The sequence below is a fragment of the Platalea leucorodia genome, assembly GCF_965183815.1.
Source record: "Platalea leucorodia genome assembly, chromosome: 3".
NCBI classification, from domain to species: Eukaryota; Metazoa; Chordata; class Aves; order Pelecaniformes; family Threskiornithidae; genus Platalea; species Platalea leucorodia.
Genome location: NC_138825.1, coordinates 109,699,187 through 109,720,691, shown reverse-complemented (window position 1 = coordinate 109,720,691; position 21,505 = coordinate 109,699,187). Strand labels below are relative to the sequence as shown.

General features: G+C 43.1%; 2 protein-coding genes across 2 annotated transcripts in view; both read right to left on the bottom strand.

Moving 5' to 3' along the window:
- The window catches only part of RNF144A (ring finger protein 144A), a 67,004-nt gene extending 55,867 nt beyond the window's left edge, over positions 1-11,137 (bottom strand). Inside the window, exon 1 of the mRNA XM_082307710.1 lies at positions 11,013-11,137. The gene's annotated coding sequence lies outside the window, so the exon portion shown is untranslated. The remainder of the gene's footprint in view (positions 1-11,012) is intronic.
- Positions 11,138-12,585: 1,448 nt separating this feature from the next.
- Positions 12,586-21,322, bottom strand: RSAD2 (radical S-adenosyl methionine domain containing 2). Its single transcript, XM_082306579.1, has 6 exons — positions 20,734-21,322; positions 20,358-20,519; positions 19,687-19,916; positions 18,336-18,485; positions 16,462-16,494; positions 12,586-15,899 (listed from the first exon to the last, which is right to left on the bottom strand). Exons 1-6 carry the CDS (start codon positions 21,080-21,082, stop codon positions 15,735-15,737), a joined length of 1,089 nt encoding a protein of 362 aa, XP_082162705.1. The 5' UTR covers positions 21,083-21,322; the 3' UTR covers positions 12,586-15,734.
- Positions 21,323-21,505: the final 183 nt, after the last annotated feature.

Sequence of the window (21,505 nt, the reverse complement as noted above, 5' to 3'; positions counted from 1 at the left end):
TCCAACACCAGACAACCCTCCAAGAAGGTTCTGAAATAACTCACGTCTTCCCTGTCATACAGCACTGCTCACTCATTTACAGACACACCAAGTCTTTACACATTAAGAGTTCAAACACTTAAGATGTACCATCAGATGCCCACTGCTCTTGTTCCTTTTGAGACAGATTTCCTTGAAGTCACTCTCTTTGCATTTGTGTGCTTTGCATATGTGGTACTTCCCAAGAATAGATGACATCTGCCAAAGCATGCTGCATTGAGAGGAAAACCACTATATTTACATTATTCTTTTCTGAGGAACTCATATCTTGTTTTCTTTGACAGTTCCATTATATTACTTAACTGCTAACATCCATAGGAAATGTCAACATTCAAAACCAGCAAGTATTTTTGGAAATAATTTATGCAAAGTATCCCTATTTCAAAATATCCTCATTTCCTTGTTTCAGTATACTGAATGGCTGCTGAGTAGGAAGAAAAAAAATGAAGCTGGAGGAGGTTTTTTGTATTATTATTAGGAAAAGTAACTGTTGTTTTAGAGAAATACGAGAACACTATATTTAGAAAAAAGTTCTCAGGCAAATCAGGGAATCTTTTCTGATCCCTGCAGACTTCCCAGCACTGTAGGTCTATATTAGATTTAAATGGCAGGAACCACCTCAGTTAAAGTCAATTAGGCACTTAGACTCCCTAAGCATATATTGATGCAATCACAGAATATACAGACATCATGAAGTTCTCTTTAGCTTTTATAAATGCATCAAAACATGATGTGCCTGTATCTGACGTCTGTATTCAAGGTAAGAGATCCATATCAGATAGGAACCTAGGTGTTTTAAATTATTTCTTATTGTCATGTTACAGCATTTACCATTTTCAAGTACTAGAGTTCTCCATATCTTCACAGAACAGAAATAATCAAAGACCTGATGAATGTCTGGGAGGGATCTCATTGAGGAACCCCTAGTTTTCTCCCACTCAAACACTGGAATATTTGGACAGCAGACACAGATTTTGGCTAACATGAAACACCTAAGCTCAGGCCTACAGCTTCTATAAAAAGCATTTCCCACACGTTTCTTGGAAGACCTACTTGCTGATGGTCAGATACTAACCTCCTGCAGCCTTCCAGTAACTTTCAAGTGCACAGATAGCACAGATTCCCAGTCACCACCCCAAATACCCACTTACAGGTGGGCCGTTCACTTTTAGCTTCAGGTAGTTCTCAGTATGTCCTTTAAGCTGCTCTCTTCCATCAGATAAACACTGACCCCACAGCCTTACTCCACACGTGCTGGTTTTCCCCTTCCCCTCACAGAAGGCGGGCGAGCAGCCTGCTACATGAAGGAATGGGCCATTTTGACTTGCTAGCAGTTTTACACAGGCCTTGCAGTAACGTAGGCAGTTACACAGGGAAAAGATAGGGCTGCTGTTTCTGAAGCAATTAAGTTGTACTTTACTTAAAAGTTATTTTCTTGGTTTGCTTCAGACCTTCTCCCCCCACCCCAGATTAACAACTTTTTAGCATATCGGCAAACATTAAAGAAACAAAAAACAAAGTCCATAAAACATTTATCAGAAATCTTTAAACTAGAAAAGATCTAGACCTTGCTGTAACCTGACAGATTTCTACTGTCATTCATTTAAGCCTACTTCCCTTAAGTTTCTTTGACTGTAAAGACTTTTTTTATTATTTTTTTGAGGAGAACGAGAATTTCCTCTTTCATATCAAACTCCAGACCCTGTGAATTCTTCAAAACCTCCATAACCAGTAGGGCTGGGCAATTCCCATGTCATCGATGTTAAGGGAATCATATGAAAGCTCCCTTGGTATTGAGAAGACAAGTGGACTTTCATGTTAGTTGAGGTGACTGATAGGACATCCTGATGTGCACATGCACATATTCTTTTACCCTGGTCCTCTCCAAGTTGTAATTTTAGTAACACTCTGCCCAGGGTAGCAATAAAACTGTTTTGTTGGGTTTGGGGTTTTTTTTTCCCCCCCTTTTTTTTTCCTCTCCAAAAAATAGCACTGTCTTTGCCCTTCTTCCACAGTTCAAGATCAGAATTAATTGATACCACAGTGAGAAATATGCAGTTATTTCAATGAAAAGAATGGTTCAGTCTCAAGGGGTGAGAATTGAAGCTGTATGAGAAAAGATACAAAGGTGAGAGCAAAAAGCAGACAGCCTGAATGACCCTGCTGCCCTTCCAGAGATCCCTCCTGAAGCTACCACTAGCAGCAGCATTGCCTGCCAGAAAAACGGTACATCGCTATTATTAGTACAATGAGGGGACACAATGGTTTGACTCTTCCTTATATTAGCAGCTATGTTGAATCATCCCATCCAAAAGCAACAATTCCCATTAATGAAAGTAACAAGGACAGGCCTGTGTTGGTCTGGAGACCAGTACAGTAGAATCGTGGAAGAGAGGGAAACAAAACCAAACCAAAGAAACCCCCAAAACCCCATGCAGACCTTTCAGACAAGAGAAAACAAAACAGTGATCTTCCCAAGAAAGAGCAGCTTCTGAAAACACGTTTACCTGTAACTATAATAAAGCTTTATAGCAGTAGTCTAAATTGAAAGGCAGGGAACACAGCCATAAACATAATATTTCATTCAAATCTGTGAACTTCAGCTGTTTAAGGAGCTAATGGAAATGTGAAATGACTGATGAAAATATTTAGCGCTAACTGACAGTTTGCTAAAAAGACTATCACACTCTTTGGATTTATGAGTCGTCTAAGGATTTGTCATAACTTGATTTTAAGCTAAATATCTAATGTGAACTGAAGCTAGAACTACATTGCTGCTCCCTCTGAAGTGAGATTTTTCAAAAGCAATGCCAACCTGGAAGAAAAGATGAAGAGAGAAGGGGGTTATCACCCTACTAATGTGTCTTTGCAGATGCAAAGGGGACAGTAAAACAAGCAAGAACTATATGTTGCACTCTCAATAACAGCCATTGGTAAAATATTTGAGAATGGATTTTCAGACACAAATCCATGCAAAGTATGTGGCTGATGGTGCTGCTCCAGTGGGACGTCACATCATGGAATAAAGGAGATAAATACAGGAGGTTACATATTCTGAACACCACCACAGCTGATGCCCAGTGATGGCAGCGATTTGATTCAAGCCAAGCTCTGGCAGCATTTGCTCAGGCAAGCAGCAGAGGTGAGAAACTGCAGCGGAGGAAAGGATGAATTCACACTGTGGAGAACAGCTCCCTTGGAGCCACACGGATCCAAAGTACAGGGCACAACCGAACAGACATATCGGAGCCAACAACAGCATGGACAGGTGCCAGGGTCAGCAGCATTGTTTAGTGCAAGCCTCGCACAGCACAAATGCTCCTAGCATAAGATTTCCCAAGGCCAGGGATTGTCACATCACAAAGTAAAGCAAAACAAACTAGCTGGAGCCTTGAGATAAACTTAAACCCTGCAGGTGAGTATGAAGAGATAAGAAGCCATGAACGTATAGGCTTCTAACTGTTTACCATCAGAGTTGCAGATGAGACAATATACACCGCACCCTTAGGAAGTGGTTGGTGTCAACACATACAGCAACTACAAAGTTCACCACCATGTTGTGCTTAACAGCCTTTACAGATTTCACCTCTCAGTGATTAATAGGAAGAGTTGCCTGGTCTGTTTTACCTGCAGCTTACCTGAGGCACAAAGGCTATGACCCCAGCTTGGTCGTAGGAGCAAGCCAGAGCCCCGCAGGCTCCTGACCTGTTTGCCCCATGGACATGTGGCAAAGTCGCCAGTGTCACCTTGATCTTTCAGGAGCCCTCCCTCATCCTCCCAGGCAGCCCCTGCAGCCCACTTGCAGTGTTCCTGCCTGCACAGCTGGCACGTCTGGTCCCGAGGATCACCTGAGACCGGACCTCAAGGTGCAGTGAGCACCAGTCTGAGCTAGCACAAGCATCCCACATAAGTGACCGTGGTTATCCTACCTCTCACAGCTTTCCAGCTGCAGCTAGTGAAACCTAGTGGACGTTGTCACTACATCTTTGCTAGAAAGCCACACGCACACACACAACTAGGAAACAATGACTGACACAAGCATAACCTAGTCATTTGAAATAGAGAGAAATGTCATCTGCAAGCCTTTCAGAATCTAAGATGTCAACAAATATCAGAAGTACAAAGAGAATCAGGAAAAAAAATTGAATGCTTTAAAGTTGTGGGTTTGTTTTGGGTTTTTTTTTTTTTGGTGGTTTGTTTGTTTGTTTGTTTTTGTTTGGGTTTTTTGGGGGTTTTTTTGGCTTTTTTTTTTTTTTAATTTCCATATGGACTGCCTCTCCACAAATCTAACTCATCTTACACATATCCTCAACACAGACATTTGTTCAGCACTTTTTCCACAAAGGTAAAGGACAGTACACATCAAAGGTAAAAGTAACGCATAATTAATCTAAAGAAAGTAGGGTCTAAATGAATGACAAGAAATATATTATATTCGATGAAGGAAGATGATGGTGCAACATTAATCAAGTCAGCATGAAGAAACAAAAAGAAGATCATAAGATGTATTCAACAGATATGACTGATCACCAAAAGTGATCAGCTAATTGAAAGGGTCACACAGGGTATGTTTATGCAAAACAAATACAGAGGAGAAATACAGAAATGAGACTGAACTGTTTCAGTTTGTGTCCTATCAAGTAACATGCTCCATTCAGGGAACTATCTTTATACAAGACAACTACAAGAATCCTGTAAGTTTCTGGGTCTCTAAAGAATTGCTATTACAAGACAAAATTAATAAAAGAAAGAAGAGAGTTAAAATAATTATTTTAACAAAAGAGAGTTAACATAAGCAGCAGATTATTATATGAAGTATTATAATACAATGTTTAAAAAAAAGCCTTTTCTCTGTCATCATGCACCTTCTGCAGTATTATAAAGCTATTTGGGGCTAAAGACTAAACACTTGCTCTTCCTCCATATTCAAAATTATTACAAAAATATCCAAAGAGGAAGTAACAGTCTAATTTGAGATAGGGACAAAAAAATAGGAGCACAATATGAGTTGATCTGTAAGCAACCGAGCCAGTAAAATCCGGTTTCCTAGGAATGTGTGTCAAAGTTGCAGGAAGAGTTCAGACTTCAATCTCTCCTTCAGCATCTCCTGGGCTGCCTACTGCCATAAAACTTGTAGGTTTATTGCAGATAAGCTTCTGCCCCTCTCACAAGTGCAACTGGAATTGGTCAAAAGGTTTAGAAGTTATTAAAAGCGAGAGCAAAAGACAAACATTCATAGAGCGAGTTGCACATAATCTCTATTTTCTCAGAAAACCAGGCTAAAAACATATATACACTGACTGCAAATAGCTTGGTCTTGAATTTGCAGTCACTGCTACAAGATTGCCCTGGAGACATAAGCCTGATCGCACTAGTTGCAGAGCATCGCTCTCATTCTGTCTGGACGGATGCATTTTTTTAATGCAGGTATAGAGATATGAAGGGAAAACTGTGTCCTTAAGCAGCAATAGAAGAAAAATCAGAATTAAATAACATTCATTTTACTCCTAAGAGGATGTAAACATTGTCTAAAGCATCAGGCCCAGAAAAATACAATTGCCTTAACCAATATGGCATGACCCCTCCTGTCACCCCAGGGAAGAGACATTTGGGCAGGGAGTGGGCTCTGCACACCCACACTGCCACAGCTACCCTGCCTGGTCACTGTGGGCAGGCAGCCCTGCCTGCAAATGGGGTCAAAATTCTTCCTGGGAGGGCCCGATGTCATGTAACACCCCTGGGTACCTGGCAACAGCTGGGCATTTCCCAAAAGTCCTTCAGGCAAGAGCATCTGGCCAGACTGCAGCATCAGGACAACAGCAGATCCACCCCCCTGAGTTACTCTGGGGATCGCACTGCATGTGTAGCTGCAGCAGTCATCCAGCAGGCTCATCTATGGCAGTAACAGAAAGACTGACCTGCCAGATCCTTTTAGATACCAGAAAAAGAGAAATAGCCCCAGCTTCCTCCTCATTCAAAGTGTTCAAGGTCAGGTTGGATGCGGTATTGAGCAACCCGATCTAATGAAACATGCCCTTGCCCTTGGCAGGGGGGGTTGGACTAGATGATATTGGAAGGTCCCTTCCAACCCAAACCATTCTGTGATTCAATAACCTGGCTTCCTCACCACTTTTGCTACCCCACCAGGAACAGGCTGCACTGGTCTGCCACGGTTTGTGCATACCAGCTACCTGAAACAGGAGGAGGCTTCTCTAAGTCTGCACTGTTTGACAAAACGAAAGCTTCATTATCAGCATATCCAAATCTGGAGAGGACGTACCTCAAGGGCAATGTACTGAGAAACAGAAAGACACCAGAAGTTATAATAACAAGTGCTCCAGGAAAGCCAGTGTGGGTGAGACAGTATGCGATCACTTTTGACAATTCTGCCAGATCCACCCCCTACCAGACATTGTTTAGAGAAATTCAAGGGTAAAAAAATATTTTTATATATAATATTATATAACTTCTAAAATACTATACATAACATTTTATATAAATACACACACATATGTAACTGTATATAAAAGGAGATTAATATCTGTGAGATGAAGAAATCTGCACATGGTTCCCTCTCCATGGATCCTTACCAGCAATACTGCATGAAGCAGATTGTCTGGTAAACAGCAATAGCAGAAATACGAAGAAGCTGATCATGTAACAGATTATGGTGGGCCAATAATGAGTTGTTGCCTTAATATATTTTCCTAAATTCATCTTCATATTCCTCACTAGCTAGATATGAGTCCTCAACAAGGGCTGGATGTGTACAACAGCTGTCAGGTATTACCCAATTATTATGCTGCGGATGACCTATTTACTAGAGGCTGGAGCTGGGATAAAGGCAGGTCAGCTGAAACTTTCTCCAAGAACCACAGTGATAGCTTTCCCAGATTGTAGTTCATTGTGGAGTTTGATGATAACAGGAAATAACCCCAATAATCCAGAAACAGGTCAGTAAAATTTCCAAGTGAAAGTCAAGAGTAAATATAAAGACTCCAAATATTTGGAACCCAGCTGCTCACAAACAAAGCTGTGATCAATGCAAACAAAGTTGAGCACTTGTATATAGTGAAAAAAATTGGGCCTGAACCTGCTAAGTCAGAATCTGTTATTTTCAAGAAAACCTGCAATACCCATCTTCACTCCCAAGTATTTCAGATGATCCTTTGGGTATCATATGGTAGAAAAAGGTTATATTAAGTAAGCTTTAGTCCACTTCTTCAATCATAAGTAATTTCCATTCAATACAAACAAAATGTAGTTGTGTTAAACTGTCATAGTGGTACCTGGAAGATAACAGCAAAGTATTTTAATGCAACAAGTGTCCTGATTTCAGCTGGGGTAGAATTAATTTTCTTCCTAGCAGTTGTATAGTACTGTGTTTTTCATTTAGGATGAGAATAATGTTGATAACACACTGATGTTTTTTAGTCATTGCTGAGCAGTGCTTACACGAAGTCAAGGACTTTTCAGCTTCTCATACTGCCCTGCCAGCAAGGAGGCTGGAGGTGCACAAGAGGGGACAGCTGACACAACCAGGACAGCTGACCCAAACTGGCCAAAGGGATATTGCATACCATATGACAACATGCTGAACAAAAAACCGGGGGGAGCTGGCCAGGGGGAGGCAGCTGCTGCTCAGGAACTAGGTGGGCATCGCTCAGCAGGTGGTGAGCAATTGCATTGTGCGTCACTTGTTTTGTATATTTTTATCATTATTATTATTTTCCCTTCCTTTTCTGTCCTATTAAATTGTCTTTATCTCAACCCACGCGTTTTACCTCTTTTTTTCCGATTCTCTCCCCCATCCCACTGGGGGGGAGTGAGCAAACGGCTGTGTGGTGTTTAGCTGTCTGCCGGGTTAAATCACAACAACAAGCTACCACTCACTTGCTATTCATTGAATGAAAAGATGGAAATGATGCTATAAAAAGGAAATAACATTGTCTTGCCAAGACTAGAACCATCTGATGAGATTTTTTTCCTCACAGTAAATAGAACTACCAGACACATTGGTTCACTTTCTCTGCTCTTCATTTTCTTCAGCCTTTTTGAGAAAGGACACTTATGGTGTCACCACCATAAATGGCACCATCAGCAAACAATCAAGCTATTTGAAAACCCATTTTGTACTAGCACTGCCAGCTCCAGTACTCACTGACTGCATATGCAGAGAAACTGTAAGCATTTCTGATCTGATTATGAGATAGAAAAATCATTCCCATTACGTTGCAGCATGCAGCCAGAGGAACAAGTGTATTTTCAACAGCTCGTCCCAGCCATCAGAAGTGAAAAACAGAAATTATCTATGATTTTTTTTTTGTCTGATCTCCTTCAAAAGGTCAGGGAAAGATGAACATTATGAGCTCCTTTCTGCAAAGCAGAATAGAAAAAGATCCTGTCTTATAAAAAGAACGGCTGACCACAGCCTAAGTTAGACACAACAGAATTGCTAAACCATTCAAACTGAGTGGTGGGTTGGTTTGTAATTGTTTTCCATTTCCTTTTTGTAACTCAACATACTAAAAGGAATACAGTTAAAAGCAAATCTCCTAATCAAACCATACACTGTTAACTCAACTGCCTATATATAACAGGTCCCGATTCCCCTGCTACATCAGGTGTCTAGGAGAGAAAGGCTCTATGTGCGCAGATCAAGCTGCGGGATGATCAGAGTTGTTTTTTTTCCCCTGATTCAGCACTGGGAGGGCAAACAACAGTTTTCTGCCAGCCTATGAGAGCATTCTTGTAAATACAGCAGATACACTGAAGCCATTCATACCCTCAATACAGCATCACAGCCAAAACTCATGGTTAAGACAGCAGCCTTGTCCTTTGGCTTAACTGAAAGGAAAGTTGTCAGAAGTTCTTAAAAAAAAAAAAAAACACACACACCAAAAAAACCCCCCACAACAACACAGAAAATGTGACAAAGAATTGGAAAAATGTTAGAAACAAAAGCAGTTAAGCAAATACACAGTCTTTCCCCCCCCCCCCCCAAATTATTGCCTTAAAATACTGAAATATGAAAAATCCAGATTGTAAGTGAAGATAACTCATAATACTAGACTGCTTCAAGGGCAAAAATCTGCAATAACTGTAGATGATAAACACATTATTTGATCTAGCAGCTCCCAAAATAGGAGTCAGGGTGATTTAGAAGGCCCGGGGGTGGGGGATGGAAATCAACCCTTTGTTTTACCTAAAGGATGTCTCATTCAAAGTAGTTATATCAGATTGAAACATCCGTCATTGTACTCATATTTCAATCACAGATGGTTCCTCCCCCTCATGAACAATATACAGATTGCACAAGAGGATAATGAGACATGATGGCCAGGGAAAGGAGGGGTAAAGGAATAAAACTTCACCATGAAAAAAACCCTGTATTTTTCAAGTAGTACCTAAGCAAAAGCAAAGATTCCCCCGCACCCTTTTCTCACTTGATCTTTCTTCTGTTTGGTATTTAACAAACTTCAAGTCAGGTCACTTTGGCTGGTGCCCTAACATTACTAGGAGACAGTCACTCAAATTCTCCCACACTGTAAAGTCCCATCTAAGCATGAACAGAGCAGCTTCTCTAAAGGCACGAATCTGCCCCTCAGCACACCACATCCCCACACGCCCTTCTCCTCCCCCCACACCCCGCTTCACTACATCTCACGTCTATAAGAGAAGCACACACGAGCAAAAAGAAAGGCCAGGAACCAGGACTTTAACTCTGAACTACTGATGTAATCTCTCCAGTAGCACTCTGCCCAAGAACATTGTAACTTCAGCTGTCGCCACTCCTGGATCAGCACTGATAAGCTAATGTGAAATGAAGCAATCCATTTCACAATGTAAACAGTTGTTTGGCTACACCAGAACAATATAAACAAATGGATCTATTTGTAAATCATCATTTATGCTTGTTGTAGAACTGAGAATAATATGTTCCAGGGCAGAAATTACAGTATTGCCAAGAAAACAGTGGAAATTCAAACAGCTTGTATCTTCTTCCACCAGCCTGCCTCATTGACGCTCCCTGTTCCAGTTCTTTAGAAGCAATAAAACCAGAGTGATACAGGGCCTGACTTTTCAGGAATAAGACACCCTTGATTTAAAATGACATTGGGGAGCCGGTGTGTGTGTGTGTGGGAGCAACGTCATTATCATGCATATGGTTTCTTCCAACATTTCGAAAAAGTCAATAGTAGCATCTCTTAAGTGCAGTGAGGGAAGGAAAAAAAATACAAACATGAAATAACCGAGTCCTACTCCTACTTTTTCCATCTTGCAACCCAAACAAACCGATTTCTCCCCAAACTGCACGCTTCACTTGTATCCGAGAACACTGGCAGCAGATGTCAATCCACATATCCCTTTATTTATGATTTTTACCCCCTCGAAGAGTGGTTATTGCACTCCAAGGCACTGAACTGTTTCAAGAAGCTTTAGCTCATTTATGGAAATCACGGAACAGAAAACACGCGAGTCTAAGTAACCGATTTCATTACGTGCCCGACAACACCCGCTGGCAGCACCCTCTCCCCTACGGCAGCCCGTGATCTGCCATAAACCCCCTTACAGCCAGGTACCGCTCCCAAAACCGAGCGACCCCCCCGCCTCGTACAGAAACCCCACCTTGCCGGCGAAGGGGCACCCCGCGGGGCGGGGGTAGCAGGGTGCCCGGGGCCGCCCCCCGCCGCAGGGAGGCAGGGGCAGCAGACACAGCGCCGCTTCTGCCCCCGCAGCACCCCGCGGGGGAGGCCCGCAGCGCGCCGGCGGGCACCTGCGCCGGGCAGAGCCCTTTACGTAAGGGGGCGCGGGTGCCCCGCGCGGCTCGGCGCCACCTCCCGCTGCCCCTCCGCCGCGGCGGGGAGCGGGGACACCGCCTGCCCCCCCCAGGGCTCAGGTACCCCCACCCCCCGGCCGCACCCCTCCTGCTGCGCCCGGCTCCCCCCCGCCCGCTGCCCGCGACGCCTTACCCTGCCGCTCCAGCCCCTGCCGGCACGGGGCGGCCCGCGGAAGGTGCGCGACGCCCCGCGCTATCCCGCCGAGCCGCGGCAGGGCAACGCCACCGCCCCAGGCATGGTCTCCACCCCCGCGGCGCCGTCAGCCGCGGAGCCGGAGTGTGCGCGGCGGGTGCCGCTCCCGGGCTTTTCTCCGGCGGGGGCGGAGGAGGAGGAGGGTGGGGTGAGGGCGGGCGGGGGCGGGCGCGCCCGCAGCTAGGCGGGCGCCATTAACCGCCGCGCTGCCGCCGCCGCCGCCCGCTTTGAAGCGGCCGCCCAGCTCCGCCGCGCCAGGCGCAGCGGCGCCCCCTGGCGGCGGCGGGAGGCGCCTCCCGGCCCGGCAGGCGGGGGGATCCCGGGATTTCCCGCTTGGCAGCGCCGGGCGTGTTCCCTGCGCTGGTGCGAGCGGCGGCGGCCGCCTCCCGGGGCGTGCCGCGCTGCCGGTTTTCTCCTATCTTAATTTTTTTTTTTTTTTTTTAAGGAATCGCATCTCAGGTTGTCCCAGTGTGGCGCCCCCCGGGCCAGCAGGTCATTCAGCCGCAGGAGAGAAACAGCGGGGACTGATTTTACAGAGGAGGGCAGGAGGGTTTGCCTTGCTTGCAAGAAAGGGAAGAAGGGGAACGTAAGGAAACCATGATGGTCGTAGCTGTTTTGCAAGCACTGTTTAGCAAAACCAGCTGCTTTCCTGTTGTTGGTTTATGTATGGAGCAACGACCGGCTTTCTTCTGCAATGCACGGAGACACAAAAGGAAGAACACTGAGCTGGAGAGATGAATAGGAGCTGTCTGGTTGATACAGTAAAACGCAGCTTACGCCCTTGCCCGAGCCGTAGCAGGGGCGACCCAACACAGCAGCCCCTGGGGAGCACCGCGCGGGGGTCGTGGGGCCGGGGGAGGCAGGAGGCACAGAGCATCTCGCTGCAGCTCTGCTCCTGGGCACCTTCGCTCCCCTACAATATGCAGGAAAAAACCTGGCAAAGGCAAGGGGGAAAAAAAGGCAAGCCTTGCCACACACACAACCAATTACTGTGAAAAGCTCCATTTCAGGTTGTCTAGCACGAGTTTGTACTGCAGCCTGAAGACAGGAGATGCGCTTGAGAAGCCACTTGTCTTTATTCCTCCTCTAAATTGACTAGCTTTTGTCTCTTATTTACCATAACAGAAGATAATATTTTTTTCTCCTCAGATGTTTATGGATAGTTATGTCTTTCGTAATGGCTGTCATCTGAACAGCACAAGGTATTTTAACTGTCTTCTCCCAACACAGCCCAGTCCACCCAAGTGTGTAACAAATGCTTTTCATCACAAGGACCACTATTGTTCTCCCTTTCGGCCTAGATGCTGCTTCTGGCACTGTGCAAGCAGCCCCCTCTGCTAAATACAGACTGCATCCAGAATTACAGATCTCTTGTGAATGCAGTCACATTCTGCTATTATGGGTCTGGGTTATATTTAAAAAAAAAAAAAAAAAAGAAATTACAGGCAAACTTAAGAAAATGGAAACATTTATTGAAATGTGAAACATACTCATGTGAAATATTTAGCACTCATTATGTGACAGTATCATTGAAAAATTCATCATTTGTAACATTCAAATATATCAAGCATCCTTCATACTGAAAAAGAGGGCATCTTAAAACGCATCTTAAATCACAGTTTTATTCATTACCCAAGATATATTAATGATGATTTTTAACTGAAGTAACTCATCCTCCCAAACGCTCATTCTCTACAAATTTTACAAATATGAACAGTTGCATAATGCTAGTAAACTACAGTCTAAGTTCCTTCCCAATTCAGCATCTTTAGCAAGTGCTTAGCTGCAGTACTATGAGTTTACACATGAAAATACAGTTAAGCATGTCTCTGTTTACAAGACTTAAATTTAAATCCTGACTCTTCAGGGCCACAATGTGCATGTAATCTCTAAGCTTAGGAGTAGCCCTGCTGAATTCAGTATTATTTTTTTAGTCCCATGCTGAAAGTTAGGCCCAACTACAGAATGAAAGCCTGAAGTCCATTTTTGGTCGAACATGAAATGTGTTTATAGATTAAAAAAAAAATAAACTAGGTTAATCAAGCTGTAGCAAAAAAAAAATTTGAGATTTTACACAAAAATTATTTTTGCATATAAAAATACCAAGAGCTATTCTTTAACTTCAACAATTGTCTGTCAAATTGTGTTATGTCAAATTCTTCATTTCCAATGTACATGACTGGCATTTCCTTTGGAAAAGAATATCACGGAGCAGAAACTTTTTCTGAATTACATATAGTAGCAAGAGGCAATGTAAAATCCTTAAGATTTTAAGAAGAACTTAGAACCTTCTGATAAAAGCCATCTTCAATGTCTTTACATTATTTACTGGATATTCACATTTTCAGCTCCAGTTTGTTTATCCTGCAGCTTCCTCCATAGGCACAGAGGATCTCTTGCAGCAAAAGAATAGCCATTTACAGAGAAAAATGCAAAGCAAAGAATGGCAGGATTTCTGGATCTGAATGGGAGTTTGTGCACCTCACATCTGCGTGCTGTGATACAGCTGGCATTTTCTGCAGAAGCAGCAAGCTGGTAGATTTAGTGGTACATTGATGCACTAAATCTTACCCCATGCTGGGACTGAGCCAGCAGCAAAGGAAAATGCTTCTTTTCTATCATGCCGCGTAGATGCTGAGGAAGAGGACAGATTTAACATTTGAGCAATGGGAACACAGAGGAAGTCAAACCCCACAGTTACATAAATTTGCGCTGCCTGTAGTTGCTACTCAGGCAGAACTCCAACTGAGGTCAACGAAACAGCTGCCAAAAGACTGTGGGGTTAATGTGTGTGGGCCACATTTTAAATGTCACTTAGTATTAATACAAGAAAAAAAATACTGACATTTAAGTGTCTAGGAAATGTTGTGACTGCAAAATGCAAAATACAAAGAGACAGAAGAGCACCACTGAGACAGTATATTTACAGTTAGGAGAGTAAAAATAGAAACAAGGAATTATAAATGGAAACATTTTCACAGTGTATTCAGAGATGCACCTTCCTTTATTCAGAAGTAGCAGCTCCTACTTATGCGCTTTCCCCTTCAACTTTGAAGATGCATTAGGCGAATGCAAAACCTTTATCTTGGAAAACTCTTTAAATAAAAACACCAACTAGCATTATCAGAAAAAGGAAAGAAGGTGTAATTTTCTCTACATGGTATATTTGATGCATGCTGGCTCCCAACTGCTGCAAATATTTAAAAGTGTGAGCCAGTCAAGGCCTTGAGTTCAATGGACAGTAAGAATGAGTAGTGCCAGCTCACTCCTGCTTTGTGCAATGCTTATTCCCCTGCCCTTCATACAGAGCTTTGGGGCAGATGTGACTAGTTAAATTTGGAAAACTGTAATTATAGAGCCATAAAAATTGCCAGAAAACCAAGAACGAGGGCAGCATATTAGATTACTGTTTTTGCAGGGGTTTTTGACTTTTCTCTATTTTATGTTGATGCTGCCAGCTCTTAAAGTCACAAAACCTGATTAGTTTCACTTAATACCTGCATGTTTGTAACCAGCAACTAAGAATGATTGCGGAGCCAAGCAACCTTTAAAACAAGGTTACATGATATACGAACTTTGTTGTTTGTATTCCATCGCTTAGCAAAATAAAAAGCAATAACACAGCCAGTATGCAACAGAAGATACGTGTTAGGTGTGCTACATAGTATTAATTAATTTCAGAAGGAATCTTCATCAGAACTGTATGTACAGGGAGAGAAAAAAATGTTAAAAATATTAAATCAATATTTGCAGATGAAAGGAAAATGGAGTAAGTTATGAATAAAATGAAAACATTGTTTTCACTGTAAATATTTGTTAGAACTAAGGTCATTGCCAATGTGAAATAAGAAGTTGTTTGTCATTGGGTAAAATGCACTTTTATGTTCTAGGACAAATATAATATTTTTTCATGACTAAAAATAGGTTTTCACAGAAAATTACATCCCCCAACATTTTTTGCAAATATCATGCGTGTATATGGAGGAGAGGGAGAAGAACAACAGACACTTTTACAGTTAAGTCTTAAAGAATGAAAATTGCCAATTTTTTCATCTTGAGTTCCTTTTAAATATGCTGTTACAGATAATGATTCCTAGATTATGACCTTCTGTTACCCCTGAAAAAGGCAGGGGCTGCTTCTAAAGGACTGCTAGCTGGCCCTCCTGTGATCGAGTGAGGAACTGCAATCTACGTTTCCTTATGAAGCAGGCAGAATACATTCCCTGGTTAAGTTTCCACTGATGGGTAATGATGGGTACATCATTACAGCTGTTTATAATGAATTAGAGATTGGGGTGGGTTTTGGTTTATTTTCTGGCATGCACACTTATGTATTATCTTAAAACCTTTTCCTTTGTGACACTACCTTAACAGTTTGCCCTGAAGTCCTTCATACAACGGGCTAGAAAGCCGATTTCAGAGATCTATTTATATGAAAGTTCTATAGGTACTTGGTAATGTGCAACCAAACAATAGATAAGAACATAATCTACATTCTGAAAACATTTCACACATTCACATACATAGTTATACTGAACATCAATCTGTATAATATACCAAGTGTAGTTAAAAGCATTAGATACATATAAACATATATACATGCACATATATACACACCCATTTTCTTTACATAATGCACCTGCCCTAACTCAGTATATGGAGTTACCAGTCCAATTTCATGTCTGCTTTACTCCACACATACTTTCCTCCTCTTTTTAGGAACATCATCTCATCAAATCCACTGAATTTTATAGCTGCTTCTACACCAACGTCTAGGATAGACTTGGAAGGCTCTTTCCGTCCATTTCTGCAGTTTAGAAAACGCATCTGGAACATCAATAGATAAGACATTATAAATTCAATTTGTAAAAGCTTAATTTTTCTACAGAATTAAACAAGTTGCACTGCAATCCCACAAAAGGCTATGTAAGTGCATGAACAGTTTCATGGTGGTCCTTAGAAGGCTCAGAAGCTCACGGTTGGACACACCAACACATCTTAGCAGGAACAAAGCCATACCATAATTCCTGAAGATTAAATGTTTGCTCTTCAGTAACGTGTAAACTAAGTAGGCTCTTTGAAACTTAACTTTCAGGACAAGTTCTCTATTTTTAAATTAAAGAAAAACAGCAAAAAAATTCTGCAAAGATACACATCTATACTTTAAGATCCGTGATGCAATGATCATGCATGCAACCTGATGGCAACTCCTCCTTATGTCATACTTAAATTCAAGTTCTCAGTATGTTTGATCAGAAAAAAATACATCTGTTCCTTGTACTACGTGGTAAAATCATTTTATAGAATGCACAATAAATAGAATTGGTTATCACTGTTGTATACATATATATATTAGCATACAAATACCAAGTATCAAACAAAGACTTACATATTCATCCAGAATGAGGTATGAATCCCTCATCTGTAATAGATCAAAAGAAAAAACTAAATTAATATACAAACCAAAATTCCATTCTAGTGAAAAATGAAGGACGAAACAAACAACTATTCCTTCAAAGCCTGATGCAAATCTTTGAAACAGCTAGTGTCTTCCCACTATTTCAGTGAGCTTGGATCAAATTTACAGAAATAAACAACAGGATTACTAGCATGACTTAGTGCATCAATAGAACAGTAATTCTTTGAATATGACCTCTCAAGTGCCTAACTGAAATGTAGGTGCTGGAATGTAGGAAACTGGATAAAGGTGTTTTGAATAATATCCAAGTTTTCTATTAACTTCTACATCAGCAGAACACACACTGTTTTGCATACTGGAATGATTATGTCATTTTCCAAACAGATGACATGACCATTTAAGCTGGGGTATTTAGTTATCATCCCAGCAGACGAAGGTAATCTCCCAGCTCAAAGGTAATCTCCCAGCTCAAAAAGCTCTCAGGTCTGCACCAGGAAATAGGCCAACAGCTGAAATAAGACACATTTGTTCAGCTAACTGGGCATCTCCTACATGATCCTCCCTAAAACTCTCCAGGTAGCTGGAGCTTGCCACTGTGTAGGACAGGAAATCTGATCAACTTGGTGCCCATCCTTCACACAGGTTTAACAGAAATCAGAAACAGTCTTCTAAAACCAAAGCTACTGACGGAAGTCTACACTTTTTTTGTAGGACTTCTTACATGGAAAAAAATGTAGAAACAGTTCTAGGTTCCCATCTAAACACCCTCTCTGATGAGTGCTCTCTCCCACTGAATGCCTTAAACACTAGACCGCACTTCTATGTCTTCATAGTAGAAGCAACCCAGTCCGCTCACTTGAGCTCTCTATACATTAAAAAGTAAACTGTAAATGGAGCGTATTAATCTGTGGAGAGGAAAAGGCAGGCAAGATGGGAGATTTAAGGCATTCCTGAACTTGATTCATCTTAGTATCTCCTCACTCAGTTCATAAACTTCCTTAACAGTGAGTTTTCTAACTCTCCTCATGCCACCTACAGGGTTTGTAGGCATCTTACAAAAGATCCTGAGCTCCACCCTTAGGCACTTTACTGCAGCTAACGTAAGCTGGATGGCAGGTCATGAAGTTAACTGCTGGGCTCTGCGGTAGCACAAGGAGTCTCCTTGTGAATAAAGAGCCTGAATGTGCAGTCCAAAGGAGTTCAGATAGACAATGTTAAAAATGTGACTTTATTGTGGGAGGGAGTACCTAGTAAGATGTGTCAGGCAAAAATACGAGTTCTTGTACTCAATATAATGCTGATTGGGATGATATGTTACTTTGTGTGGGTTGATGACACTGCCACAGCGTAACATCATGGTGAATCTCTATTATGAAACTATGCTTAGAGTATAAAGTGTGTTTACATTGACATTCAACTTTTTCAGGATCTTGTGCCCTGGTGGGGAAGAGCTATTCGATTCCAAAGGACTTAATTATTGTTGAGCTCACCACTCAGCTGTGGAGAACTCAGTTTTCTCCAGCTTCTGTGCTGATACTTTATACATCTCACTGAGCAGAGGCCCACACCATGCTATGAGAGGACTCCTGGTGGTGTCCAGAGGATTGGGATCAATGAGTTTTTACTCTTCTGTTAATAACTTTGTGCTCAGTAAAAAGCCTTGAAGAAAATTAAAAACTTTGGCTTCCACCATAACCAAACCAGTTGCTGACAAAGTTGTACTGTACTTCTTCTAAGCCAATACTAAGAGGGAAAGCGTTAATTGCCATGAAAGCTTCTAGTTCTTTTCCACCTTTCCAACTTCATTTCAAAATAAAGTTACAAAACGACAGTTTCAATTTTACCTTCTGATTAGATTCTGGCACCAAACAGGAGACATCTTTGTGGCGATGCAGGAATTGTTCAAAGTCTTCATCACTGATAACAAACTTCTCTGCTTCTCTCAGGGCATCCTCACCACTGTTCTCCCCTTCGATGAGCAGGCACTGAAATACCTGAAGAGAAAAGTCACCTGGTTAAGATCTGACATTTTCACTTGCCTTGAGTATCAGAGACTGTCACCATGACAAAAACCTTCAGTTGTCTCAGTAGCGGTCTTTAATTTTTCTGTCAGTGGAGCCACACTGACATAAATTGTGATAAGTGAATACTATACCAAGGCCACGGTGCAGGTTTATTTTTAGCAAATTAACATTACATAGTTCTAAATGTAATTATACAGTCATGGTTCCTGATCAGGTTTCCACAGAAATCTTAACTGCTCTGGTCTTAATAACGGCACAGATAACAAAAGCTCAAATTAACTTTTGATTGAATCTCAAATAGTATGGCTGTATTATAAATGCCAGTAAGTACTATGTACAATGCAGACTGCCAATCAAGTCAATCTGTATTTTTGAGGGTTTTAACCAGATTTGTGACTGTAAATTTAACTAGCTTCAGATGGTCACAGAAAATATAGAGAAGACTCCTCAGAAACAAAATGCCATAGTTTGTCTACTTAGGAGCCTCCTTCTAATGGCCAAGTCCTCAACTACATTCAGACTTTGGGGGAAAAAGGGTGCCTTTGCCATCAACGTGCTCTGTAACCCCAGCAAGAAAATAGGCCAGGAAACTTGATAAAACATTAAAATGTATGTCATATTTTCCTTACACTCCTTTAGTAGGACAAAGATTTCACAGTCATTTTTTTTTTCTGAGAAATCATGCGTGTACACCAATTTTCATGAAGCAAATAATGAGAAATTATTCCACAAGTTCTCCCATATTTATAAGTCACATTATCTCTTCCCATTTTCAAACTGATAACGTAGTGTATTTAATACACTTCTGGCAGAAAATATAATATATGCACACTAACCACTAATACTCTATAACAGAACATTAATGTCTAATTAACACATATATTGCTAATATATTAACTCTAATGTATCATTGTACACTAACCCTCATTTTCTTGACACCATGACACATTTTCAAATGTTAAAGACCTTCTATCTTACTTTTAATATCGTAAAAAAACTAGATCTATGTATGCTGAAACATATATCATGTAGCGCTGACAAGAAGTCCGCTAATGCTAGCCCAAGGTAGAGCTGGAGATCCGACTGAGGTCATTAGAGGTTCAGACAACTCCAGAACTTCATCATTCCTTTTCTCTGAACAGGAAACCTACGGTACACAGCACTTTCTTACCTTCCAGCGCACAGGGTTGAGTGCTTTGATCTGCTCATTCATGTCTTCCTCAACGTTAAATCTGTTGATCACTGAATTTATTTTGAAAGCAACAGCATACTCTCGGCACCACTGTCTCAGTTTATGCAGATTTTCCACATGGTTCTTCTTTCCTTGACCACGCCCAATTAAAACGTTGACATTCTCATCAAAACTATCACATGAAATTGCGAGAATGTCTAAATATTCACCTGAAAACAAGTTTTAAACATTGATTAATATGCAGTCCTTCAGCTAAAAGCTGTCAGGACCCTGCCCACTTTCACTTCCTCGTGATCTGTCATGAAGTGCCATGTAAACAGAGTTCTGTGAAGTCATCACATGAACCACAAAAGCCACAGCAGTGGCATCATCAAAACACATATTTTCTGTGTGTATCCGGCATTATGGGGACAGTCTGAGATATTATTCTATTATACTATTATACCAAAGAGGCAATAGTACAAACTGTCTATGTTCGCAACATATAATTAATGATATTTCACTGGTATTTACGTTTGGTTTGTGTTTACTGTAAGTGAACCACTAACAAACCATCTCCCACTTGCACCGAAAACCATCTTTCGGTGAGGCTGCCCCGAGGAGGCTCCGAAACCCCACCAGCGCTTCTGTGCACAGTGGCTTTTCCTTACCGTACTTCTTGAACCACCGTTCTCTAATCAGGCTGCCGTTGCTAACAATGCTGACACTTGGTAGCTTCAACTCCTCCTTGCAAAACTGGACCAGTTTGCCTACAAATTCGCCTCTGTCCTGAAGAAACGGTTCTCCTCCCGAGAAATTTATTTTCTCCATTCCTAGAAAAGGACCAAAGAAAGATGCTGTGAACCTCTGCCTGCCCATTGCCCGCTCCTTCCACACGCTGTCAGTGCCCGGCTGCAGCGATGTGAAGAGGGACCCCGGCCGCGCAGCTGCAGGGATAACTTCTCCGACGCCACTTGGTCCTGCCGGGACGCGGCCGCCGCGCATCCCCCCGCCCTGGCTCCCACGGGCGGCCCCCCCGGGACTCACCCGCCTCCTTCAGCATCGCCAGCCCCCGCTTGGCCTCCTCCAGGGGCAGCACGAAGGAGGTCTTGGCCGTGTGGAAGCAGAAACCGCACTTGTAGTTGCACTGCCGGGTGAAGTGGTAATTGACGCTGGTGGGCGTCGGGGACGCGTCGTCCCGCTCCCGCTCCCGCCGGGGGCCCGGCGGGGCGGCGGGGCTGGGGGCCGAGACCCGCCGCCAGCCGGGCAGGGGCAGGGAAAGGGAGAGGGAGAAGGGCACCAGACTCCAGCACAGCGCGCCCACCCGCCTGCCCAGCGCCGCCAGCACCGCCCGCGCCACCGCCAGCGGCGTCCGGCTCAGCACGCTCAGCTGCATGGCTCGGCTCGGCTCGGCTCGGCTCGGCTCGGCTCGGCTCGGCTCGGCTCCGCTCGGCGGGATGCGCTGCAGTTCAGTTGGACCGGCCTGGGCTCGGTTCGGCTCGACTCGATCCGGCTGGTCTGGGCTCGGTTCGACTCGACTCGACTCGACCCGACCCGACCCGACCCGACCCGGCTTGCCTCGGCCTGGCTTAGCTCAGCTCGGTTCGACCCAGCTCGGCTCGGCTCGCAAGCTGCAGCGAGGCGCCCGGCGCTCCGCTATAAAAGGCGCGGCGGCCCCTCCCGGCCCGGCCCGGCCCGGCCCTCCCCGCCGCGCCGGGGCGCAGGGAAGCGCTGGGTTTCGTTTTCCTTTCTCGCAGAAAGGAAACTTGGCACCGTGCCGAGGGCTCGCTCGCTGTTTCGTTTCTCCCGCCCTGCCTCA